Source organism: Neophocaena asiaeorientalis, unplaced genomic scaffold, assembly GCF_003031525.2.
Source record: "Neophocaena asiaeorientalis asiaeorientalis breed wild unplaced genomic scaffold, Neophocaena_asiaeorientalis_V1.1 scaffold541, whole genome shotgun sequence".
Lineage (NCBI taxonomy): Eukaryota > Metazoa > Chordata > Mammalia > Artiodactyla > Phocoenidae > Neophocaena > Neophocaena asiaeorientalis.
The window spans coordinates 1,590,517-1,618,035 of NW_020172450.1; the positions used below are offsets into that span (position 1 = coordinate 1,590,517).

Consider the following 27,519-nt stretch of genomic DNA (forward strand, 5'->3'; position numbering starts at 1 on the left):
TTTCACTTGAAATGGGGGGGTGGGGGGGGAAAGAGCCTTTTCTCCAAAACACAGAGTGGATATTCCAGACAGTAAACAGTCCTGTAAGTGTCAATAGATGCATTTACTGCTGGTACGTGGACATCCCTCCATGCTGCATGCCGCCCTATTAAACTGCTCATCCACGCCCAAATGGTTCTTTTAACCTTTGCCTTTCCTTGGGACAGAGGAATCAAGAGTGAGCAACTTGGTCAATATGACTTTTGATTGATATTTCCAATGTTTTCCTGGACAACTAGTTTTATAGTTATTTTGCTAATTGATATCTTTCTTTCAAGGCAAAACTGGAATGTTTATTCCAGTTATCAAATTTGATGTTTTGAATCATTGTCACACTTGCAGACTTAGTGTACTTTCACAATATGACAATGAAAGTTAACAGAAGAAAGGTGTCTGGGCACAGTAGGACTGGAAAGCCCTGAGATAGATGCCATGAGCATGGACAGGCGTAAGTCTCTGGCTAGATTTGGGGTGGCTGTCGTCATTTGCTGTTTTTGTATCTTTAGATACAGAAGAGCAGGATTGACGATTTCACAAAATCGGTGTTAACTGAGAGAATTGCATCTCACTGTTCATCTTTAGTGGCACTGACTCCAGAATTGTGAATAATGGGTTTCAGGTATCCAGCTGGGGCATGTGGAGAATGTTGGTTCACTGACTGTCCCCTTCTTGATGCACAGCGATTTCTGTATATGGTATGTTTGTATAAGTGCTTGTGACCACAACTATTAACATCAGGGTCTTTCTCCCACAGGTGATGGTGGCTATGCCAAAGATGCAAAGATGAAAGCCCCTTCCTCCTTAGCAGTGTCACCTGATGGTACCCTCTACGTGGCAGACCTTGGGAATGTTCGAATTCGTACCATTAGCAGGAACCAAGCCCACTTGAATGACATGAACCTTTATGAGATCGCATCACCTGCTGATCAGGAACTGTACCAGTTCACTGTCAATGGAACCCACCTGCACACCTTGAACTTGATAACGAGGGACTATGTGTATAATTTCACCTACAATGCCGAAGGCGACTTGGGTGCGATTACCAGCAACAATGGCAATTCTGTGCACATTCGCCGAGACGCAAGCGGGATGCCCCTTTGGCTTGTGGTGCCTGGCGGGCAGGTGTACTGGCTGACCATAAGCAGCAACGGAGTCCTGAAAAGAGTGTCAGCCCAAGGCTACAATCTGGCCTTGATGACCTATCCAGGAAACACGGGGCTCCTGGCTACCAAAAGTAACGAAAATGGATGGACGACCGTTTATGAGTAAGTTTCTAAATCTCAACATGGGCTTTGTTAGGTTTGTATTTGCAATTGTATTACAGTGGGAAAATGACTTAGTAATTGCTGAGTGTTGCATGCTATTTTCTCCTAACAGCCACAATAAAAAAAAAAAAGTCAAGGAGAAAATTTTACCCAACTCCTAGGCTTCGAACCCATTTCTCCAGAGCAAGCACTTTTGCAGAGCATAATAATAAAAACATAGGCTGAATGAAGAATCAAGCATGGCGCTGCACGAGACAAGAATGAGGCGGAAGTCCACGTGCTCGAGAAATTTACAGCATAGCCGGGAAAACAAGGGAAAGTTTCATTTAAATGACAAAACGAGAAAATAGTTCTAAAGTAGCAAAGAAGCAGTGTAGCTTAACTAGTATTTATTGATCGCTGTGGGGTTTAATGAATGAATGAATGTGTGCGCAGCCCAGCCCAGCCCAACTCAGTTTAAGTTGTGAAATGACGTGGGGCAAATGCTGAAACAGGAGAAGCTGCACTCCACTGGCTGCTTCTGGGAAATGTGGAGTCAAAAGCTTCAGTACAGGCCTGCGCCCTCCCCTCAGTTTCCCTGCACAAGGCAAAGACTCCAATACATTTGGGTATTCACAGACCAGGTCTGTGATAACTTTGTTTAACTGGGAATTAACAGAAGGTGTGTCTGACGGCAGGCTACTAGGAGGTGTCCTGTCATGGACATAGAGACCATCGTCCTTGCCTTTTAAGGCTGGACAACGTTATTTGCAAGTCAACCCATTTAGAAAGCTAGTTTGCCAGCGCTCAGCAAGCATCTTCCCCACGAAGGGAATTGCTGAATTTTTAACCAGTTTACCAAGTGAAGATAATGCATGGAACTGAACCCAGAGCCTGAAATGGCATTCAAGTTGAGGAACGTGAGAAGCGGAGATACTAAATACGAGGAGTTCCAGGTGTGACTCTTCCGTGAGAATGTAGGGAATATGAAGAGAATAGATCCTACGAAACCCTCCTGAGGAAAGGGACAAAACAGTTGGCCTTCAAGTTTTGGATCATTTCCCAAAGAAATGCCACTTATACAAAAGAGCTGGACAGCTATTTTAGTTTCACTGAGAAAAATGTATTCAGTTTCTGTTGCAGGTCTTCCTCTATTTCTGGAAAAATTTCTCTTACATCTTAATAAAAGTCATAAAAGCTACTGTTCACTGAGGGTTTACTATGTGCTAGGTCCTAAGGTAGGTGATTTACATAAAGTATTTTGTTTGAGCTCCAAAATAACAACATGGGATACGTGCTCCTGGTTTGCCTATTTTATGGATGAGGAAACTGAGGCCCAGCATGGTGAGCTTGTCCTGATTCACACAGATGTCCAGGATTCAAACTGCAACAGTCTGACTCAAGAGCCCACATTTTGAAATATACTACCCTTAAGAAAGATAAAAGTTCTAATGAGAATATCTTTTCTCAGAAATTCACGCAAGATCACACTGCAGCTGAAATTAGACAAATAACTTTTTTTTTTTTTTCCGTACGCGGGCCTCTCACCGCTGTGGCCTCTCCCGTTGCGGAGCACAGGCTCCGGACGCGCAGGCTCAGCGGCCATGGCTCACGGGCCCAGCCACTCCGCGGCACGTGGGATCTTCCCGGACCGGGGCACGAACCCGTGTCCCCTGCATCGGCAGGCGGACTCTCAACCACTGCACCACCAGGGAAGCCCGACAAACAACTATTTTGAAAGCTAATGGTTAAATTCAGTTAAGCAACAAGAAATGGCAGAATTATTAACTAGTTTTCAAAATAACCAGTTCAACCGTTCACTTATTTACCAATCATCACATTGTACTCTTGAAATACATGCAATTTTATGTCAATTATACCTCAATAAAACTAGAGAAAAAACCCCCACAAAATAACCGTTTAACCATTCATTTATTTATTGAACAAATATTTGCTAAGCAGCTAGTATACGCCTGGCAGTGTTCTGGTGCTGGGGATATAGCTGTGAACAAGACAGATACAAATCCCTACCTTCATAGCGCTTACATTGTACTGGAGGGAGGCAGGTAAAATGCACAGAACTTCAGATGGTGATAAGCTCTGCGGAGGAAATAAAGCAGGGTCAGGGGGAATCAAGATTTGGGGGCAGAAGGGGTTTTTATTTCAGGCTGGGTGGTCAGGGAAGGCCTCACTCAGAAGGTGACATTTGAGTAAAGGCCTGTAGGAGGTGAGGGAGTGAGTCGTGTGGGTATCTGCTGGGGAGGAAGGGGGAAAACATTGCAAGCAGAGTGAGCAGCAAGTGCAAAGGCCCTGCAGCAGGAACAAATCTGACATGTTCAGGGAATAGTAAGGCAGCCACTGTGACTGGAGTGGAGTGCACAATCATAGTAGGGAGACAACATCAACGAAGTGGCCAGGGCCACCTCCCATAGGGCTTTGCAGGCCTCTGTGAAGACGTCTTGACTCTGAGTAAAAGGTGAGACCGCTGGAGAGCTTCAAGTAAAGGAGTGACAGAATCTGCCTTACATTTTTAAAGAATCACTCTGTATTGAAAACAGACTGTATGGTGGAAGTAGAGGAACCTAATGGAGGGAGGGGCTATTGCAATAATCCAGGCAAAATGGTGACTTAGACCAGGGAGTGAGGGCAGTAAGTGATAATATTCTAAATATATTTTGACAATAGAGCTGTCAGGACTGACAGGTGGGATGTGGGGTATGAGGAAAAAAAAAGGGTCAGAAATAACTCCGAAGTTTTTGGCCTGAGCAAGTGGGTGCTGGACTTTCCGTTTACCAGGATGGGGAAGACCAGGCAAGGAGTACATGATACTGGGTGGGAGTTCAGGGTCGGATATGATCGGTTTAGACATCCAAGGGAAAATATCAAGTTGGCAATTGGATTTATGAGTCTGGAATTGAGGGGAGCAGCTGGAGATGTGAAATTCGGAGATCCAAATTTAGCGTCCGCCAGTGTCTTGATTGTGTTTAAAGCCATGAGATCTTCGTCGAAAAGTGAGTGTAGTCAAGGAAGAAAAGAGATCTGATGGTGGAACCTAGAGCACCCCAACATTGAGTTGAAGATATGAAGAGGAACCAGCAAAAGAGACTGAGAAAGAAAGTCCAGTGAAGTAGGAAGAAAACCAGGAGAGTGAGACGTCCTGGAAGCGAAGTAAAACAAGTGACGCAAGGAGGAAGGAGTGATCAGCCGTGTCAAATACTCCTGATAAGTAAGATAAGCACGGAGAATGACCGTTCCATCCAACACTGTGGAGATCATTGTTTACCTTCACAAGAACAGGTGCTGTGGGCACTGGGGGACAGAAGCTTTAGCAGAGGAGGTTTAGGAGATAATGGATACGCACATGTTCATAGCAGTGTTATTCATAATAGCCAAGAAGTGTAGAGGACCGTGTCCATCCAGTCATGAATAACCAAACGAAATGTGGTATATCCATACAATGCGATATTATCCATCCATGAAAAGGAATGAAGTTCTGGTACGTGCTACAGCATGGATGAACCTCAAAGACATCATGCTAACTGAAAGAAGCCAGGCACAAAAGGACAGATATTATATAGTTCCGTTTATATGAGATATCCAGAAAAGGCAAATTCATAGAGACAAAGTATAACAGATTAGCAGTTGCCAAGAACTAGGGAGAGGAGTGAATGGGGAGTGACTGCCAGTGAGTACGGGGTTTATTTGGGGGATGATGGAAATGTTCTAGAAATGGTGCTGATGGTTGCACATGTTGTGAATGTACTGAAAGCCACTGAATTGTGTACTCTGTACTGTTAAATGGTGACTTTTATGCTATGTTAATTATATTTCAATAATAATAATCATAATAATAAAGAGAGCAACTGGGAGGGGAGTTTGGGAGTAAAGAACCCTTCTGAAGTGCACTGCTGTAACGAGCAGAGAAATTGGAGCAGAGGCGGAACAGAGTAATCAGAAGGAGGTTTTTAAAATGAAAGAAATAGCGGTACATTTGTGTGCTGATGAAAATGAGCCAATACAGAGGGGGAAACTCATGATGTCAGATAGAGAGCAGAATGTTGTAGTCGGGTAGTTTGTGGTCCCGGCGGATACTTACAGCAAGCGGAGCCCAGGCCTGTTACCAGGACTCGGCTGGCAGTGAGAAAAAAGTAGCATCTAACGTCATTGTTTTTGGGTAACCAATCTTGAGGCATTAAGAGATGAGAAACACAGGCATTCACGCGGGGGTAATCATGGAATTTTATGGCCACAAGGAGACATCAGAGGTCACTTTACAAATAAGGAAATGGAGGCCTAGAGTAGGGGACTAATTTGCCCATTCATGTTGCTGGTTGGCTGGGTCTAGAGTCAGATCTTTGAGCTTCTAGCCCACTGCTCTTTCCACTACTACCCCACTGCCTTCCAGAAAAAGGAAGAGGATTTGGGATTACAGGAGTGACCATGGGAAGTCTGGGGAGCTAGAAGATTTCTGCTGCAGTAGCAGGACAAGAGGAGTATGAGAGGGCTTCCCTGGTGGCGCAGTGGTTGAGAGTCCGCCTACCGATGCAGGGGACACAGGTTCGTGCCCCGGTCCGGGAAGATCCCACGTGCCGCGGAGCGGCTGGGCAATGAAAGAGAAAGGGAGGCTGAATATCCGTCTCGTCCTTCTCCCACCTTCTCAGTATTATGCGGAAACCCTCTGTGGAGAGGAGAAGGTTCCTCTTCCTCCTGAAGCAGTGCATTCTGTCCCCAACGGAATGCTGTCCCTGTCGGTTCCTGCCTGTACATATGGGAACGAGCAACTTCCCAACCTTCAAAATGAAACTAATTCTTCCCAGTCTACTCTGTACAAACTCTGGCTTCTTTCACTTTTATCCTCCAATGCTTTAGCCGGTTCTGAGCACTCCTTCGAGGTTTTCCTTCTCCTTCTGAAGCCAGGGAGCACCGAATCGGACCTACTCTTCCAGTCAGGGTTACAGCCATGCTAAGGTCAGTAGAAGGCGGCCTTGGGCCACTGTTACCAGGCCCTCCTAAAAGAACTTGAGCGTTGCTCAGAGGTGAGAGAGAGGCTGCCTTCTTTGGCCGAAAGGTGACAAATCCTTTGCTAAGGTGGACATCAGATTTCTGTTCTGAGACGAGAAACAGGAAAAGAGAAACAGAAGCAAAATTGTTGGAAGGATGGAAGACTGCTGCATAGAGGTAGCTAAGCCAGTAATCCGTTCAACTTTCGGTTATCAGCAACAACGGCAGGGAGAAATGACACAGATGACCCTGAACAGTGTGGACAGTCCAAATGGGATTTTAAAATGCATCTGGTGCCGTGGTAGTACTTGTCTTGTGTAGTGTGATGTTGGACCAGGATCAAAGTTGCACACCCCAAGTATTAGTACTTGATGCTTGACTGCGCCTAAGTGTCCTGGGTGTCAGGGGAAAAGCTGACCACAGAGAAATGGCTAACAGGGAGGTGATTGTCAAAGCAGAACTAGGAACGAGGCAGGGGTTCTGGCCCGAGGGGCTGGCGGGCTCCTAATTGCGATGACCCTGCCCCAGCAGAGGCTGCAAGAATAGCCAGGACACCCTTGCTTGTGTCGCAAGCATTTCCCCGGTAAAGGCTTCTGCTACGCTCAACCGAAAAGGTCCCAGACTGAGGCCAAAGTGTCAGTTTTGTCACTGCTGCCAGTGCAGGCCGAGCTGACAGTTCCTCAGGCCCTTGACCTTTGTGGGAGCACGATCTCTTGATCCCTGGTTTTCTGTGTTCTCTCTATCCCGGGACTTGGTTCGCACATTCCCCACCCCCAACCCCCCCAAGAAAACGCCATTTACTGACAACTTGGAAATGCCCTCACGATAGCTCTGGGTGCCTTCTAAGCTGTTTTACAAATGCTCAGTCTTATGGAAGATGGCTAATGGGAGGTTCTCTCTCCTCCCTGATAAGATTAGCGGAACGGGGGCGGGGAGCGGGGAGGCGGGGCAAGGTACACAAGCCACGTCTCTGGGTGAGATATTTGCCTAAGCAGAGGATGTGATTCCCATGCGGAACTGGTTATGTAAGTGAATAGTCAGTCCAAACACATGGAAGTGTTTCCAGTGCTTTTGAGAATCTCAGAGTAGGGAGAGAGCTAAGGCACCACATGGTCCAGGCCCCTGCCTCTGGGCAGGTGAGGGATTTCATTTAAGCAAGAAGAACGTAGAATTGCCAACAGTTCCCTCAGGACTCCAGAGACAGACTGGACACCTTTGCTCAGTTCCTTCCCCCTGTGCTTTACGCCCTTGGTAAGGCTCAGGAATGGGCAGAGAGAACTGTCGTGGCTCATGCTGGGGAGAGAGAACTACCAAAGAGAAAGGGACTGAACAGAAGGAAGAGAGGCTGCTGGCCGAACGAGCTTTCAGAGCCTGGCTGGGAAGGTGAGCTGCACCTCACAGGACGTCCGTGTAAGCTAAGCCTCCACACCACCTGGGATGGCTCTGTCTATCCTCTCACCACGCTGACTCTCATACCCACCCCTTCCTTCCCATTTCCACTGGCAGATCCTGTTTCTCTCATTCAACAAGTATATGCAGTGAGAGTCTGCTCTGTGCCACACACCGAAAATACAGAGGTGATGAGACACTGTGTCCTCTCTCTAAAGATGTGAGAGTTTACAACCTAGGAAGGAAGACTGGTCCCAAGGATAGGCGATCACAACGCATTTCATAAAGGCAAGAGGCCACCATCTTCTCTTACACAAGCTGAGGCGTTAGCCTCCCAACAGGTTTCCCTGCTCCATAGCTTCCCTTCCGAGATTCACTGCCACCGAAGAACTGCTTGCATCATACCGTTCTCCCCCTGAAGAGCTTCCTACGCCTCTCCATTGTCTACTGACTGCATGCTTTCCTCCAGAGCCTGATACCCCAGTTTCCCCGTGCTCTGCTTCCAACGTGCCTCTCCGGCCTCATCTCCCACTCCCCTCCGAGAGGACCTGTGTGCTCCAGCACCACGCTTCCCTCGGTGGTCATCCCAGCCACCGGTGTGCCTGCCTTTGGAATGCCTTCCTCCCGTCCCCAGTCTCTACCTATCGAGGGACTGATCTCCAGCTACCCTCCAGGATTCAAATACCACCTCCTTCTCTTCTGCTCAGCCTGCCTGGAAGTAACTTCTGCCTCTTCTGAGCTTCTGCAGCTCCTTGTTTACAGAAGTATATGGCAGTATTCTGGCATCAGAGTGATTTGTGTGCGTATCTTACCTACGCTGCTAGACTTTGAAGTTCATTCAGCACAGCATCCCCAGTACCTAGTACAAGACTGATACTTATTGAGTGAAGGACAAGTGAAGATAGAAGGGCATCATGGACTTGGGCCGAGTCATAGGGAGCCACATGAAGTTATTGGTGAAGAAAGGGTAATCCAGTATTTCCTAAAGAACGCTTATTAGGTTGGTCAGGTTTCCGGCATGAGAGGGTAAAGAGGGTCTATTTCCTTTAAAAAAAAAAATAAGTAATGAATTTTTCTTCTATATTCTTCAGTATTTTCTTAAGAAGAGCAAAGATGGAAGAGCTACTAGTTTTTACCCTGCCCGGTTTAGCTCTGGCTTAAATTGTCCTCAAGGGAAAGGGCAGGCTATCCCTTACGAGAAAATATCGGACCAAATATATTTTTAATAATGTGTAAATATCATCTCCCCTAATATAAACTATATGTTCCTCAAGGACAAGAATGAATTCTGAATTTCCTTTACAAATGTTTCCTTTGATCCACGGGGACACGTGTGTGTGCACGCACACAGTGGAACTCTGTAAAATCAGGGACGGGAAGGGACAAGGTGATGGCAAATCTCCTCTTCCCAAGCTCACTCCTGATGACCATGAAGGCAACAGTCAATGCCTGATCACACAATTCACCAACCAGAATTTGCAGCCCAGGGTAGGGAGGGGGAGTGGGGGCAGGGCGGTGGAAGTTACAACCCTGTTATGGCCTGAAGGGATCAGTTGCAGCATATTGGCTTGCGTCCTCTGCACCAAAGGATGCAGGCACCAGAGGGAAGCCCACAGAACAGCGTAAGAGATTTTGATTAAACTTGTTTCTTTGACATTCAGTCTGGAAACATGTAGTCCCCTGTGATGGAGGGGAAACAACAACAACAAAAAGAAACCTCAAGCAAGCCGTAAGAACTCAAAGGCTTCCTTTATTTCTTATCCAGTTTGGAGCAATCTTTCCAAAGTTGTGGGATCTGCTCTTCCTTTGAACATGACCCCACAGAAGAGACTTGGGCCTGTAGGTTTTGACTGAGCCCAGGAGAGGCACCACACTGCAGACACCACCAAATGCCATTGCTTTGGCTGTGACTAGCAGAATTGGGGTGGGTGAGTGTACTGGGGGGGTAGGGTGCTTTGTTTTTTTGGGTTTTTTCCCTTCAGTTTTACTGAGATATAATCGACATACAGCACTATATAAGTTTAAGGCATGCAGCATAATGACTTGATTTATATATATTGCAAAATGATGATGACAGCAAGTTTAGTGAATGTCCGTCATCTCATATAGATACAAAAAAAAAGAAGAATATTTTTTTCCTTCTGATGAGAACTTTTAGGATTTACTTTCTTAGGAATTTTCATACATACCACACAGCAGTTAACTACTGTCGTGTTGTACATTGCGTCCCCAGTACTTATGTAACTTATGACTGGAAGTTTCGACCTTCTGACCACCTCTGTCCCATTCCTCCACCCACCCCCCGCCTCTGGTAACCACAAATCTGATCTCTCTTTCTATGAGTTTTTTGTGTTCGGGTTTTTGGTTTTGTTTTTTTTTCAGATTCCACATATAAGTGAGATCATACAGTATTTGTCTTACTCTGTCTGATTTATTTCACTTAGCATAATGCCCTCAAGGTAGAGTGCTTTGTTTATGATAAAGTCAAATGTACACTTTCAAATAAGGAGGCTTATCCAGCCACAGAAAGGAAATCAGACAATACAACTTTCTAGCTCTCTAGCGCCTGGGCAGGACTGTGGGAAATTCTGTCTTATCCCCACTGCATTCCCTCTCTCAGCAGACAAGGAGCCAGGCAGCAGCCTCCCAGCTACATCTATCCAGGGAATTACACCACAGGCCACTGCTGAGGTTCATTCAGATTTTTGACCTCTGCTCATGGATGGCTCAGTTAGCATCTGATCTTGTCATCTTGCCCTGAGAAGTGGGCACGACCACTGCCATCACCTTTCAATGAAATCTTGGCTTTCAAACAAGGGGCTATGTGACTGGGAAAGAAAGAAACTGCCCTGAGCTGGAAAGCCCGTTGGAAACCTGCATGCGTAGCATCTTAGGTCAGATCTCCTGGAGGAATAATGAAGAGTGACCTTGCCAAGTGCTGAGGAAACCCTTTAGAAATCAGGAAAGGGAAACCAATGAGGCAGAGTTGCTGGTGATGGATGTGAAACAGAGAGGAACTGCCTGAGTAGTCCAGGCTGTGGGACCACAGTCTCCATAGTGAGGGGGGCCTGCAGCAGCTTCCTCCTGTCTGCTGCCTGGAAACTCCTCCCTACGGGGAAAAGCAGGTTGGTACCTTGCAAGAATCAAAACTGGATATCGTTTTCCTCTTCTGGAAGGAAGACCAGGCAGACAAAGTCGGAGCTGTGTTAGGTGTTCAGGCCCTTCCATGCCCCTTTCTCATCAGGGGTCTTCTTCTTGCAGCCACAGAGCCCCGAGCAGGCCACGGGCAAACGGGCTGAGCAGGGGGGAGGATTTTGCCATTAACCCCAGGCGCAAACAGCACCCTTCAGCCTTTCCTCGATAATGAGGCCTTAGCAGCATAGCTGCAACATGCCAATAACCGTTTTGGCTGAAATCCATTTAAGCAAAGCGTGCATCCAATTAAACAACTAGGGCTTGCCATATCTATGATGTCAAATGACCTATTTGATTATTTTTGTTTGCGTGCCTGACTCTTGTAACTGATAGCGTGTGTGTGCACGTGCACACACTCGTGTACACACAGGACTGAACTTGAGATGGCATTGTGTATAGCCTCAAGTTCAGTTTTGTCCTATAAAATAATGTCTAGCCCCTTTTCCCAAGCCTGCCAAGGCTGGTCTAAGTTTTAAAATTTCAGCAGCTATCCAGGCTGAGTTCTTTAAAGCGTAGTGGATTAACACTGTATCACTAGGCCATTTTGCATAATTTTGGAGGGAGAAGGCAGTAGAGCCAGACTCCACCACTGTGTCCAGGCTGTATCCTGCTCACTTTGGGTAAAAAGAATATAATTGTTTAACATTTTAAAAGCAAAAAAAGTACTTAACTATTTTGTAATTTGCAACTTGAAAACAGTAATGGGTTTCCAAGTGCATGTCCTTACTTTTAATGAAGTGTTTATTTTTCATGGTTCTATTGGCGATAAAAGAACAGCTCCACATCAAAAGCCTTCAGGGAGGCAGTTCCATTTGGAAGACAGTGAGATTGCCAATAATTCTGATTTTTTTTAAAAAGTCAACTCACAAGACTATATTTCTAGATATAGGTTATTGCCTATTATCCCAGGTAATTATTTGTTTTAGTCTCTTACTCATATAGGCAAATTACAACACATTATGTACTATATTATAAAAAGATTAAAAAATTAAGTGACACTGAGGTCAGGGGGCTCCAGAATGTTTTAATGAACACGTTTCCATTGTCTTCTGTGCTTGGTCATTTTGTTGGAAGAATGATTCATTCATTTCAAATTTGGCAACTTAAAGAGCAGCAAACATAATTTTCCTATCACAGTGCAAAATCAGTTTATTAGCCTTCTCAGGCTGGTGGGGGCGGGGCGGGGCGGGGCGGCGGACAGTCATGCCTCCTTTTTCTTTGTCAACAGCACCCTCTGCTGGTCCTTGTGACCCATCACATCTGATGGGATCGACCCAAATTGCAAACGGAGGGCTCCCTGCAACATTGCACACAGCAGGACATGACTCATAAATCAGTTTTCCACCCTAGTGATTCATTACCAGATATATTTTTTCTGTAAAACAGCACAGCTCAAGGAAGTCATCAAGAATTCAGAAGCAGCAGAAAATACCTTCGTTTGATTAATCATCTCTCTGACCTTTTTCTTCTTATTGAACAAGGTTAATAATACTTGTTATCACTCAAAGTTAAACTGTATTAGCTGCCAAGTGATTTTTATTTTGCAAAAGCCTGTTATCACTGCCAAGAGACTTCAACATTGGGATTGGTTACATTCCTCAGGTATGACCCCGAGGGGCATCTGACCAATGCAACGTTTCCCACTGGAGAGGTCAGCAGCTTCCACAGTGACCTGGAGAAGCTGACAAAAGTGGAGCTAGATACTTCCAACCGCGAAAACGTCCTCATGTCAACCAATTTGACAGCAACTAGTACCATATATATTTTAAAACAAGGTAAGAATATTTCCAACTTCGCCAGACTCTAACAGCATCTCTCTTACTTCTACCATCAAACCTCTGCACACCGTCAATGACTAGAATTCACTTCTGGCTGAGAAGATGACTTCTCCCAATATTCCAGCTATGGAGGCTGAAGCCCAGACAAAGTCACACCTTTCACAAAGTTCCTATAGCAACATTGGGCCACATCCCAGTGCGAGTTATGAGGTTAAATCCCTGCCAAATCTACTCTTCCATCAAGTCATATCTCAACACGCAGCTGTTTGTAAAGCTCTTTAAGCTCCAATTGGGTTATATTAAAGAAATGAAGTCTGTGTCCCATCCGAGATTAGCATTCTAGAGCAGTGATGACATGGGTGAATAAAAAGGATGAATGAGGATACACACCAAGCAGGAATATAAGGGAAATGAGAGAATTAAAAGCTAATTCTGTTCAAAGAGAGGAAAGTAAAGGAATGGAAGGAAAAAGAAGGAAGGGAGAGAGGGAAGGAAGAAAGGAGGGAAGTGAGGAGAGAGAGGGCGAGAAATAGAGGAGTAAACAGGAAGGAAGGGAGGAAGGGAGGGAGGGAGGTGGATTTGGAAAGAATATCTTGGAAGCCGAGGGAAGTGGACACAGAGAAATTGTTTTCTCTCTGCCCAGTCATTAAGGACTCTTTCTGTTGTTAGGCTGAGCCACTCTAAAAGGATCGGTGGCGACCTTTGTCAGCGTATCATTTTGTGGAGTCTGGCAACTGTGCTGGTGTCCCCCCGCAGTGACGATACTGAGTTACACTTCATACTCTGCCCATTCTAGCTCCCAGCATATCAAATGGAGGAGGCCAATCCACCAAGTCAGAAAGGGAGTTTGTGAGGGAATTCTTTAAAAGTGAGAAAGTTTTTCAAAACAAAAACAGCCTGCAGTATTACACAGGAGTCTTTTATCCAAGAAACAAGACAGCCCAGCTGTGAAAATAACGAGACCCAAATGGACAGAGAGTGTGTTGGCCTGTCAGAGTGGTTGTCTAGCCCAGAGGGCAGTTAGGTCCACGGCACCCCACCTGCTCATCCTTTCCCAACCTTACCTCCTAAAGCTAAACTTGTCTCTCCTCTGCTTCTGTGCTTCCCTTTCTTCCCCCCTTCCTCCTTTGCTCCTCTGTCTGCAGAAAATACCCAGAGTACCTATCGGGTGAGTCCAGACGGCTCCCTACGTGTCACTTTTGCCAGCGGGATGGAGATCAGCCTCAGCTCAGAGCCCCACATCCTGTCCGGGGCGGTCAACCCCACCCTGGGCAAATGCAACATCTCACTGCCCGGAGAGCACAACGCCAACCTCATCGAGTGGCGGCAGCGGAAGGAGCAGAACAAAGGCAACATTTCCGCTTTTGAAAGAAGGCTGAGGGTAAGGCTCGACCTGATAGAAGCTATAGAATTGGTGTTTTAGTTTTGAAAATGGCAGAGCCTCCCTCATTGGAAGTCCCATTTCTCCAAAGCTTTTCTAGCTGACTGACTAGCTTATATGATATACTAATTCAAGAGAGGGTGCTAAAGGCTGATAATGGTTCAGTACCCTGAAATGAACATTCTAATAGGAGCTTTCTTTTTATTTATTTATTTATTTTTTAAACATCTTTATTGGAGTATAATTGCTTTACAATGGTGTGTTAGTTTCTGCTTTATAACAAAGTGAATCAGCTACACATATACATATGTTCCCATATCTCTTCCCTCTTGCGTCTCCCTCCTCCCACCCTCCCTATCCCACCCCTCCAGGTGGTCACACAGCACCGAGCTGATCTCCCTGTGCTATGCGGCTGCTTCCCACTAGCTTTCTATTTTATGTTTGGTAGTGTATACATGTCCATGCCACTCTCTCACTTTGGCACAGCTTACCCTTCCCCCTCCTAATAGGAGCTTTCTTTGTCATTAGCCAGCTAAAGTGCTCTGACAATAGCAATTTCAGGCCCCAAGAACATCTGGATCGAGAAACGTGTTTAGTCGGGAGGCCCTCCAGAATCCCTCACAAGGCCTGCAGATGGTCAGCAGGTCCACTGAGCTGTCCCAGACCCCTGCTTTGGGGTAGTTGATACTTCATTTGGAAAGGCCAGGCAGGCACACACAGAAGGATGTGAGACATCAGGCAACATCTGGACAAAAGCAAGATAAAGGGCGAAAACAGTGAATGATATCTAATTGTCATGAATATACATATTAAGGGCCAAAGGGGTCAAGGACTAGTACTCACATTGGGCTAATGGTGCTCAGAGACAGCTGCCCGGGGGAAATGAAAGATTTGGGGGTTTTCAAGTTCTTACCAAGCACTGTTCACCACAGTTAACCAGGGATCATTCAATCAAAATTGCCTTTCTGCAGCACACGAAGTCTACAGACACCACAGCGCTCTGTCTACCTGTCCCTTCTTGAACATGAACCAATGTTAGGATGACGTGACCAACCTTCCAAGTATAGTAACATTCAATATCAGCCCGAGAGCAACTGCCAGCCTGAGGGAGAAGATCACTCACTATTGAGGCCTGCTTTGAGCACCTGTGTCGTGCCTGGGATACCTGGAACACTTGCATTTTCTTCACTCACAGTAAAAATGTGGTAACCTCTAGGCTGTGGCAACGCAACGCCAAACAACCACCCAATTCCAGTGACAAGCCGTCAAGTCAGTCCCATGGCTTGATACGGACAAAATGATCTACACTAGCGCTCACTTTCCAGTCACTTCTGTTGGTAGCACAAAGACACAGACTTCCATGCTTGCTTTTTTGTAACAGCTACTAAGGTTGTCTACATGCACAAGTCAATTTGTATGTTTTGATTCCATTGGCCAGAATATTTACTAGGTGTGCCACTGAATTGGGAGGTGAAACCAGTCCAAATAGTCAAACCTGTCTGTGTGAGAGCAGTGAGGGTTTCTATCAGAGTTCTTCTAGAAATGAGATCTCCTAGGTAGAACCCTCGATGGGGAAGTCTTACAACTGGCTTAAGGAACGCCTTTATTTTCTTCACCTGTGAAATGAAATGTCATACTAGAGAAAAGTCAAAATTATCTACATATGGCTCACCAACCTCATGGATTCACCCCAGAACAATTATATCAAATAAATGGTCTCTTAGTGCCTCCCCAGCTTATAGTCTGCATAAAACATTGTGAATCATATCATACACTATGTGACTTTGGGATTTTATATTCTTTAGGAGAGCTCATTCTATACTATGTGACTTTAGTATTTTCCACTTTCTACGATCACCCACCCTGTTTTCTCCCTTCCATATGCACGGATAATGGAGAGAGACTGTAAATTGTAATTTGCACCTCATATCCCAAATTGTTCTTAATACTGAGAAGCTAATGGTCATAAAACATACGGGGGCTCTTTTGTGTTGAGTAGAGTGAAGTGTTATTTAGTTAGTACCATTGATAATTGACCCGTTTCCCATCCCGTGGTAGAGTTGAGCAGATTTGTGGAACGGCTTATAAGGGCAACAAATTCAGGGCCCTCTCCTCTATGACTTCTAGGGTTCTTCCTGAGGTCCTGGGACTGAAGAATGGCTAGGTGGTGTTACTGTACATGTCCCTAGAAATCTAACAACAATAACAATAAAATGCTTTCACAGTGAGGGTTTTATTTGATCACCACAACCATCAATTTTTAAAATAAATTTATTTATTTATATTTATTTTTGGCTGCATTGGGTCTCCGTTGCTGCGTGCAGGCTTTCTCTAGTTGCAGCGAGCGGGGGCTACTCTTCGTTGCGGTGCGTGGGCTTCTCATTGCGGTGGCTTCTCTTGTTGCAGAGCACGGGCTTCAGTAGTTGTGGCACGCAGGCTCAATAGTTGTGGCTCACGGGCTCTAGAGCACAGACTCAGTAGTTGTGGTGCACAGGCTTAGTTGCTCTGCGACATGTGGGATCTTCCTGAACCAGGGCTCGAGCCCGCGTTCCCTGCCTTGGCAGGCATATTCTTAACCACTGTGCTACCAGGGAAGTCCAACAACCATCAATTATTGTTATTCCCAATTTACAGATAAGGAGACTAAGGCCCAGAGAGGTTAAGTGACTTGCCCAAAGTCAAACAGCTATTAAGGATCCGAGCCAGCACTAAAATGCAGGGCTTCGCCTAGCGCAGCACTCTTTCCACTACATCATGCTGTGCTGCCTTGTTCCCTAAGATAATTAATCTATAAATCACTGCCCCACTCAGTGGAGCCACCTTGGCCGGGCCTGACTCCTCATTTCAGTGCTGACAAAAAGAGACAAATAATCTACTCTAATGTACTGGCAAGTGTGGGTGGTGCGGGACAACTGGCTGGCCTCCGGGCAGGCGAAGTGTGGAGGCGGCAAGAGGAAGGAGGCTGTTTAACTGGGTAATCCTTACCTGCTGTCCCCATCCTTAGGCACTTTGGCTTATATTACTGCCTCAGTTTCCCCAGATTAGGCATATCCAATTTAATGGAATGAATACGCTCCCCAAAGGCAGGTGTGGATCCAGTTTTAACCAGGCAAATTCTTTTTCCTTACTGACTTTATTATTTCATAGATGGTGCCCCCTTCACTTATGGTAGCTTTCAAGGGGCAAGCTGATGACACATGAGATGTAACTTTCTCTCTCTCTGGGCCAAATATGCGGTGACCCATTTGTAAACATCCATGTAAAGATTAAGGCTCTCTGGTGCCCTCAAGTACCTGGAGACCTTGCACTGAATCTTCTATTTCTCCCGGAGGAGCTGCCGTTCCAGAGCTCTTCAGACAGAATAACAGGTTCAGATAGTCACACAACATAGAAACCCCTGCTGCCCTGGGGGAAATAGGGCTCCTCTTTGAAAAACCACACAGAGGTGTGCTTGTAATTTGCAAATGTGCTTGGGCAGCAGGTCATAAAACACTAATTGTTCGGGCACAGAATGACAGGTTCGTTTAAAGGCTTCCTTGGTAAAATGATGGACATCAAATATTCCCCAAAGCTACCTATCACATCCACCCCAGACCTTCTAGGTGGAAAGAAAAAAAAAATCAGAAAATGATAGACCTCTCTTGAAGATAAAGCAACAAGAGTTGCTTTTCTCCAACCATCGGTGATTTTCTTTTTTCATACACACTCGGGGTCCTCTTCAAGGTGAGGAAACAAACTGCTGGGAAACATGATATCCTGCTTAGCCTGAGCAGGCGAGGGATTTGTTACCTCTGGGCCATCCGGCACCAGCTCCATTAAGTGAAATAAATCACATTAACATCCTGAAATTTCATTTATTTTAAAAAGCCATTCCCCCCAGCCAACCTGAGTTGTATTTGAATCATCTTCCTTACAAAGTACTTTCCCATCCAGTCTGTGTACCTTCTCATCTGCTGCATCAGCCTGTCCCCATAAATACATTTCCCTGGACAATAGAGAAATTAGACATTCACCAAAAGCACACTGGTTTAGGAACTACATCCAGATTGCACCTTGCTGTGTCCGTGGATAATAACGCTATTAAATGAGACTTATCCCAGCGTTGGACCTCAGAGCTCTTTACAAGATTTCGCAGACTGAGATGTGAGGTTACAGCAAAACTCCAGAACTGCAGCCTCCTTTATTTAAAAAAAAAAAAAAAAAAAAAACCAAGAAGCTTTAGCGCTTCAAACCAAAGTCATCAAATCAAGTAAGATGATTATGTTTCACAAGCAAAATGAAGCCAAGACTAATCTAAAAACCCTCACGATTGTTTGTTTTTCTCTCCATTCAAAGATAACTGAGGGCTTCCCTGGTGGCGCAGTGGTTGAGAGTACGCCTGCTGATGCAGGGGACACGGGTTCGTGTCCCGGTCCGGGAAGATCCCACATGCCGCGGAGCGGCTGGGCCCGTGAGCCATGGCCGCTAGGTAGATTTGTTTTGAAATGCAACATGTGACTGTTCATACGCCAGCTGAGCTCTGAAAGGGGGAACACGCCCAGGTGAAACACAAGGTCCCAGGCTGACAAATGATGGGGAATGTGGGAGACAGCCAAGAGGGTTCCAGCGTCTCCTTCCTTTCTCAGAAAATGTGTTTGCTTCACACTTTTAACTTCGTTCTCCCTAGGTTTGCTGGAGGGTTTCATTTTGTGAAAATTTAGATAAGGAGCCTGCTTGCAGATAGATGCATCTATTTTTTAAATATATCTGTGGGTGTCAGTCCCAAGTAGCAGTGTATTCACCCCTAAGGAGTCACCTGGAGACAGGAGATTTAAGGCATCAAGGCCACTGGGCAGTGTTGGTTTTTGGGGTCAGGGGATTCTTGGGGCCTTCAAATCACAGAAATTTACTGTGATTTGTAAATTTAACAAATTACTATATTTGTTAATCTTGGGTCAACTCCACAAAGATAGCTAGACAGAAAGTATTATTTCACACACTATTTCACTTGTATATAAGCATTAATGATTTGGTATTAAAAATTTTAAATGCCTATTGTACGGTTACCCGGATGAATTCGCCAACGGGAAAGTAATTAAACAAGAGCAACTTATTTTAGTGCACAAAGTGTCCGAGTTAAATGGTGTGGCAGAAATCAAGTGAGAGGAATGAGTAAGGTTTTGAAGAAGAACAGGTATGCCCATAACTTTACACCACTTTTCCCATCTATAAAATGAGGGATATGAGCTATACAATCTCTATGATTATGACTAGTAGTATTATTACCATTAATAATTATAGCAACTAACATTCATTGAAATATTATCTGTGTATGGCCATATATTAACTCATTTATTACTCATAGCACCTTATCAGGTGTGTTTTCTTATTAACATTCTCACAGATAAAGAAACCAAGGCACACAGAGGGCACACAGCTAGTAAATGGTGACACAGGATTTGAACCCAGGCAGTCCAGGTCAATAGCCCATGCCGTAAGATTCCTTCTGGCACTAAGATTCTGTGGTCTGGCAAGGTAAAGAGAGTGCCTTGGGAGGAAAAAAGAAGAAAAACAGGTATAAAGAAATTCCCGGTGGAGCCGTGGAGGCTGATGTTAACCCTGCATACGTGCCCTGTTCATTTGTAGGCAACTCTGTGAAACAGAAGCAAGCCTAAGTCAGTTTTCATTGTCAGCGTAGCAATATCAATAAAAAATAAAATCTGTAGAATTGTATTGATTGATTTCTAAAAATCACGTACTAATTACCTTAAAACCAGTGAGAATAGAGTAGCGTGTACCAATTTAAAAGCAGCTGTGACTCTGTCCATTCCCACAGCTTCATGGAAATTAAATGCAGTGCATCTCCCAAACTGTAATGTGGTTATTTGGCCCATCTCACTTATTCACCTTTCAACTTCTTCAGCAAAAATCAAACATGTACCTCAGTTGCCTTGTGAGTTGAAATGCTAGACAGCATCCTTGAAAATTCAGCCTTCTCCTCCTTTATTCTGAAGAAAATCAACTGCCGTGATTGGAGCTTAGAGTTCAGCGCGTGTGTGTGTGTGTGTGTGTGTGTGTGTGTGTGTGTGTGTGTGTGTGTGTGTGTATTGGGTTGAACCATAGGAGACTGCCCTTTTGGTAGGCCCAAAACACTCAAATATCAGCAGTTGCCTATGGATATTTATATGTCTTTATATATCTTATATATCTATATATCAACCTAATATATCTTTATATATTATCAACCTAATATATTTTTATCCTACTAATTGAATGAGTCTCAAATTGCAAGGGGTTGAAAGGACTTTCTCTTAAGCAATTAAAACTCAAACTCCTAGGAAAGAGCAAGGAAAGGATCTGAGGGGAGGCAGAGGACACTTTTCTTTGGAGCTTCTGCCTGTACCCACCCTTCGCAGGCGCTTTGATTTCTGCTGGCGACACAACCCATGGCTCCCCAGTGCATACTCTTTCCTCTTCCCTTTCTGGTCGAAGTGTGAACAAAAAAGCAAGCCCTTCTCCTTACTTCTCTTCAGCAAAGCTAAAAAAAGCTTAAAGAAAACCAAAGAATAAATTAAAGCATAAATACTTTCCTTATTAAAAAAATTACCAAGTCCAACTTTCTTACCCCAACATACAACTCATCAGTTGCCAAACTCAAGTGTCTTGCCCAATGTCCAAAGAGACTCTTTTTAACTTGGGGCTATTCTCAAATGTCAACCTTTTCTTTGCCCCTCTCTTTTCCAGGGCAAAGATTGGTATAGATTGTTTGGAGGAAGAGCCAAAATAAGGATTGATGACCCACACTTAGGTCAAGGGCTATTGTTGTCTTTCAGGCAAACAAGAGTTTGTATGAACGTGTTGCTTTCCCACCCTTGCTCACGACCCCAGCAGTCAAAGGTGGTCAGCCTAGCATTCTTTCTCTGAGCTTTCTCACATGTGGGTTCCATAGGAGACTCGCAGGGTGGGGGCTGTGGCATCTTCAATTCCTTCATCCCCTTTCAGCTCTTAGCCGAATTTTACATTATCTTCCAAACCTGACTTTAAAACTAGCGTTTCAGCAACATCTGAATATCCGAGTGCATTATCCAGAAACAGAAGCATGGTTGCAGAAGTCTTGACAGGCAGGGAAAGAACATTAGGAAGAGTTTTCTTCTCGCTTTGTAGTGGATTTTTTTTTAATTTTTATTTATTTAGTTATTTATTTTTGGCTGCGTTGGGTCTTCGTTGCTGCACGCGGGCTTTCTCTAGTTGCAGCGAGTGGGGGCTACTCTTCGTTGTGGTGCATGAGCTTCTCATTGCGGTGGCTTCTCTTGTTGCGGGGCATGGGCTGTAGGCACGCAGGCTTCAGTAGTTGTGGCTCGCAGCCTCAGTAGTTGTGGCTCGCGGGCTCTAGAGCACAGGCTCAGTAGTTGTGGCGCACGGGCTTAGTTGCTCCGTGGCATGTGGGATCTTCCCGGACCAGGGCTCGAACCCGTGTTCCCTGCATTGGCAGGCAGATTCTTAACCACTGCGCCACCAGGGAAGTGCCTGTAGTGGATTTTTAACAGTGGTCCCTGCTTGTGTAGCTGTAATGACTTTATTAAGAAATGTGTTCTTGAGTAGTAAACTTAATCTATCAGACAAATAAAACCACAAATTTAGTTGAACTGGAAATCACTTGTTACTTTGGCTCTTTAACTATCATTATAACATAAATTGTAACAGTTACAACCGTCTCTGGATATTTTACAGCTATTGTAAATGAACAGTATTACAGTTAGAGATATGTGGCTATAAAACCACAGGAAAGGTAGTAGAAGAAAGAACACCTGGTTTCGTATAGGTTTCCAAGCCCTGTGTATCAAAAGACAGGAAATACGGGCTTCTCTATCACCTTTTAGGTGATAACAGCAGTTTACTGTGTATTTATGCACCGCGGCACTGCACACATTGGCTACAGATGGTTAAAGAGTCATGTTTCCCAATCTGTGGCTCTATTCCCTGAATGAAACCTACCCCTGCAACTGACAAGACTTCCTCCCAAATAATTGGAGTATCTAATCACTAGTCTTCTGGAATTCATGGCGTGGAACATTTGCTGTCCTTTTTTTTTTTTTTTTCTTGCAGAAGCTCAAAATTAATGGCAAGTATCATTAGCCCCAGCTGGCTGATGAAGAAACTGAAACCAAAAGACGTTGAAAATAGCAGACAATTCATAGAAGACGTACATGTAGCGAATAGACGTTTAAAAGGGTTCAGCCTCATTAGTAACCAAATAAATGCAAATTTAAACCACAGTAACATACTATTTTCCCACTCTCATATTGGGAAAAGCATACTAACAATGACAATACTCAATGGTGGTAAGGATGGAATGAGTTGAACTCTTCCACTGCTAGTTAATAAGAGCATAAATTTGTAAACCTTTGTGCACCATGAAGTAATATCTCGAGTTGCATCGGGAGTCTTTAATATGTTATCATTTGACCCCATAATTTCCCTTATAGGGTTTTGTATTAAGGAAATATTTATTTACAAAAATGTTCAACAGAACATGAAAGATAAAAGAAAAATGGAAAACAAAAACTCTAATTTCCAACAATAGGAGAAAGGAAAAATAAATGCTTATCATGTAGAAGATATTATGTAACCACTAAAATCCACATTTTAAGAATATTTAATAACATGAGGAATGCTCAAGACAAAACATTAGCTGAAAAAGTAGGACACAAAACTTTATAATTCTAATTGTATTCTTTACGTGTATGGGCATAGAATATGCAAAACAAAAGTGGGCATGAAATGCTGCAAAGTACTAGCAATGATTCACATTGAAGGATGGGATTACAGGTGATTATTTTCTTTGTATATTTCTATATTTTCCAATTTTTCTGCAATGAAAAAATATCACTTTTATAATGGGGGTAGAAGTTAAGGAGGTTATTTTAAAAAGCAAAGTGCACAAAATTACTGAGCAAAGGAAAACCAGAATCTGAAATGAGAATGCTGGCTTTGCAGTCATGCAGGGCACTAAGATAAAAACCCTGGATCTCATTTAGATGTGGAATCAAAAAAAAAAGAGGTCATAGATACAGAGAACAGATTGGTGGCTGCCAGAGGCAGGTAGTGAAGGGTGGGCAAGATGGATGAAGGGGGTGAAAAGGTGCAAAGCTCCAGTTAAAAGATCAATAAGTCCTGAGGATGTAATGTACAGCATGGTGACTATAGCTAATAATACTGTTTTGTATATTTGACAGTTGCTAAGAGAATAGATCTTAAAAGTTTTCATCACAAGAAAGAAAAGTTGTAACTACATATGGTGATGGATGTTAACTAGATTTTTGTGGTAATTATTTCACAATATATACAGATATTGAACCTGAAACTAATATAATGGTATATGTCAGTTATATCTCAAGTTTTTAAATAGCAAAACAAAATTTTAACAAAAAATTTTTGAAAACTTCTTTCTGAGCCAGGATTTTGAAATTGGACTCAAGACCCCTAAAGGCTTCATGTTTGAGTTTCAGATCCCACTTGAGATTTTGTTTAAAATGTTTGTTTATGTACTTATGTGCATTTTTCTGGGGACACAGTATATAGCTTTCAGATATTTAAAGAAATCCTTGACCACAAAAATTATAAATGAACATGAAGTTTAGTTGAATAGCTAGTGAATCCATTTAGTCCGACTATGATTAATGTAGTCAAATCCTAATGTTGGTTTTTTTTCCCTACCTCATTAAACAGATATTTAATATTCTGTTCAGGATCGTGTTGACAATTCCTACAGATATAAATCTAATACACCAAGCTACAGTCCTTGGAATCTGACACATGGGCCCATTCAGAAGCCTAACTAAAATGCAAAAAGTAATGATATCTAAAAACAACAATTACTAATATTATTTTTACACATCACCAGGTACCCGTATATGTAATCTCATTTAATTCTTAACACAGGTGTGTGGTGTAGAGTGGTAAATATCACTCCCTTTTCACAGATAAGAAAACTAAGGCCCGAATACAAGAGATGGCTGGTGCACAGACAAGCAGCTAATTCAGTCTCCTGACTCCCGAGAGCCACTGTTGTTTATACTTCTCAAAGTTTCTCCTTTTTTATTTGAAGGGGAGAAGAATTTGCCACCCCAAAATATGCCTCTTTGGTATAAAGATTATTTTAGGCTGATGGAGAAAGCAATGACTTAAATCTGCATAACAACCTTACCCTTGTTTACTGTGCTTTGCCTGGTCACCTCCCATAACTGGCTCCCTCCTCCCAACATCTTTTGTCTTTGGTTGGAGATAGTATATAAGGTGGTGGCTTGGGCCATTTTGGAGAGTTACTCAGTTCCCCTGGGTCTCTCCCATGTGTACAGGAGGTATACATGTTATTAAACTTGTTTGTTTTTCTCCTGTTTTTATTACAGGGTGAGGGTGGCAGTGTGGGGGGGGTCTCAGCCAAGAACCTAGAAGGTTCCTTCCAGATATGCTTGGACCCCCTTCACCCAAAAGAAAAGTCTTTTCCTTGAAAGTTGGGTGAAGAGTACATGGCTACTGTATCATTTTTGCAACTTCTTTTTTTTTAATAGCTCCAACAATTTACATATTTTATTTTATTGGCCGCACTGTGAGGCTTGTGGGATTTTAGTTCCCCGACCAGGGATCAAACCTGGGCCCTGGGCAATGAGAGCTTGGAGTCCTAACCACTGGACCGCCAGGGAATTCCCCACTTTTGCAACTTCTTGTGAGTCAGACTAGTTCCACATAAAACGTTATAATAAAACGAAACAAACGACTCACTGAAATGAAATCTTAACTGAGCTAAACTAAAATAAATAAAACAAATTTTTAAAGCCCTCCCCTTGGCCTCCCACCCACCTACTTCAAAACCCTTGTCTTCCAGAGCCTTCTTCAGCTCTGTGTTGTCATCAGCTTGCTATAGCAGTTACTGGTGGGAGTGCCAAACATTGGCATTACTAGCTGAAGAGTAGAACAGATCATGTCAGTTGTCCAGTTGCTTTGAAAACCCAGTAAAAGTGGCCTTTTGTCCAATTTAAAAACTTTTTAACTAAGCCATTTAGTTCTTTGGTTATCTTGTGTAGACCAGGCTGAATTTCCTCAGAGGCAGGATTTCTCTGGACAACTTTGGGGCCGTGAAGTACACAGAGGGGATGCTGGCATGCAGTCAAGGAAGCCTAAGACCAGAACCAAACCGAGCTACTAATTGTTTCTAAACTTGGTACCCGGATTGAACTCCATGCTCTAACCTCACTGAGTGGTGCCACCCTCGCAAATACTGGGGGGCCTACCAACACCTGCCACATTTACCTTCTGATAAAACATTGCTGAGTGGGCTTCCATCTCAGGAGACAATCTGAGTTGCTCTGTGTTCCCCTGTGATAGATGTGAAGTGATAAAGCTCCATGCCCAGAGGAACAGGAAGCCAAAGAAGGGATTCTCTGTATAAATTAGAGGGGGCTCTCTATATTCGTTTTTTCTAATTTCTAATTATGTAAATAACTCACCATTCTATGTTTTAGCCACTTCATTGGTAAAAGAGGGGGAGGAAATCCCGTTCCTTGGTAGGCATCTGACTCACATAAAATAAGATTACATAATCACTGAAAATTGTATCAGCACACTTGAGGCTTGAGTTGGGCAAAAGCAATCAATAACCGTATGTTGAGGAGCTAGCACATACCAGTAGTTAAGACATAGCCCCAGCCTTCCAAGATTGTACAGTCTGCTGGGAGAATAAAGACAAGTGTCATCCGAGGAGAAGCCATGCGGATTCAAAGGCAAGAGACACACCCCCCCATTGCTGGAGAAACAGAAAAAGCTTTTCGATTGTGAATGCACTTGATGAGGGGAGCTAAGGCAGTGCTTCAAATGTATTTCCTATCTCTTTTTTGTAGGCCCATAACAGAAACCTGCTCTCCATAGATTTTGATCATATGACTCGCACAGGAAAGATCTATGACGACCATCGGAAATTCACCCTTCGAATTCTTTATGACCAGACTGGACGACCTGTTCTGTGGTCTCCCATAAGCAGATATAATGAAGTGAATATCACATATTCACCTTCAGGATTGGTGACATTTATTCAACGAGGGACGTGGAATGAAAAAATGGAATATGACCAGAGTGGAAAAATCATTTCAAGAACTTGGGCTGACGGGAAAATTTGGAGCTATACCTACTTAGAAAAGGTAAGCATGTAGGGGAAATAAGCTAGTTCTGAGTTCCCGAATGAGAATATTGAAAGCGGCACTGACTACCCACCTTGCTGAGGACCTGCAGGAGAAAAGTCTGTGTTCTGGCTGTTCTGCTCTATAGAAGTAAAAACAACAAATTATACCTGTAAGGATAAGCTGTTTTTCAGCTGAAAACTTTCCCCAACCCCACGCTCTGCCAGGTACTCTTTCAAACTGAAGTCAGGATAATGGCTTCGATTTCTCCTCATTTGAGCATATTTGTTCATGCTCCTGAAAATGTATCTTTATTATTAAGAAAGCTCACACTGAAGTAAAATAGGTAGAAAATTATAAAATTGCGTGTTAATGTATCGCAGCTCTGGAAAAGAGCCTCTTACGCAGAGGATAAGGACTTCTACTTTTGTTAGAATAGTCAGTAAAAGTTTAGCGGTATACATTTGAAGACTAATTTTCCCAAGTAATCGGTCTGAGGAAATGGTAGCAGTGGGGCCTCGTTGGTAATAGTCCTTTGTATGTAATGACTCTCCAGTAGCATCTGTAATAGGAGCTCGTGGCCTCTGTCTGCTTGGAATGGGCAAGGATTTTAATCCCATCACTGGATCCATTTGTCAAACATCAGCCCCCCACAGCAAAATGATTTCTAGCCAGATCAGTATCAGAAGACAATAAGAGAAATTGATCTCTATCTACCATCTCAATCTCTGATGTCCTAAGATACTGTCTCTTTTTTCCCAAATCTATCCATTCAACTTATCAGTCCTGAATTAATTTCTGGGAAAATTGGAAGATGCCTTCCCTTGAGGATTCAAGGGTAGTCAGTGCAAAGTCACCCCTAGAAGTTCTTAGAAAAGTCATGGGCATTCATAGCTCACATCGCAAAATTTCACTATTTGCACCAAATGATGCTAAGCCTTTCTGATATACCCCTGAAAGTTTTTTTTAAAAAAAGTGTGCCCGCGGTTGTATGTTATTATAAAACTATTGTATTATTTCCCAGAGCCAGTCGCTGGGGAATTTGCCAAGTTGCGAATGCCTAGGAGATAAAGCAGAGCTCCACTTGGGAGCCAGGGTAAAGGAGGGAGTTCTCTGCTGTATCCACCTCCTGTCCTTTTCTGCTGAAGAAATCGATGAAATCTCTAATCTGTACTCTACACTGGGAACATCTGAATTTTACAGAGTAGATCTTTTATCTTTTGAATTTTAGTAACAAGGATGATTGGCAAAATCGTATGACTACTGTCCACAAAGAGAGGCCACAACAGTGAGAGGCCCGTGTACCGCAAAAAAAAAAAAAAAAATTTAATGAATCCAAA

General features: G+C 43.7%; 1 protein-coding gene across 3 annotated transcripts in view; it reads left to right on the top strand.

The window, feature by feature from the left end:
- TENM1 (teneurin transmembrane protein 1) overlaps positions 1-27,519 on the top strand; it is a 552,490-nt gene that overhangs the window by 512,554 nt on the left and 12,417 nt on the right. For all 3 annotated transcript variants that reach the window (XM_024737354.1, XM_024737356.1, XM_024737355.1), the window contains 4 exons: positions 794-1,304; positions 12,471-12,643; positions 13,792-14,027; positions 25,904-26,200. In XM_024737354.1, the coding sequence (XP_024593122.1) occupies positions 794-1,304; positions 12,471-12,643; positions 13,792-14,027; positions 25,904-26,200 (1,217 nt within the window). The remainder of the gene's footprint in view (positions 1-793; positions 1,305-12,470; positions 12,644-13,791; positions 14,028-25,903; positions 26,201-27,519) is intronic.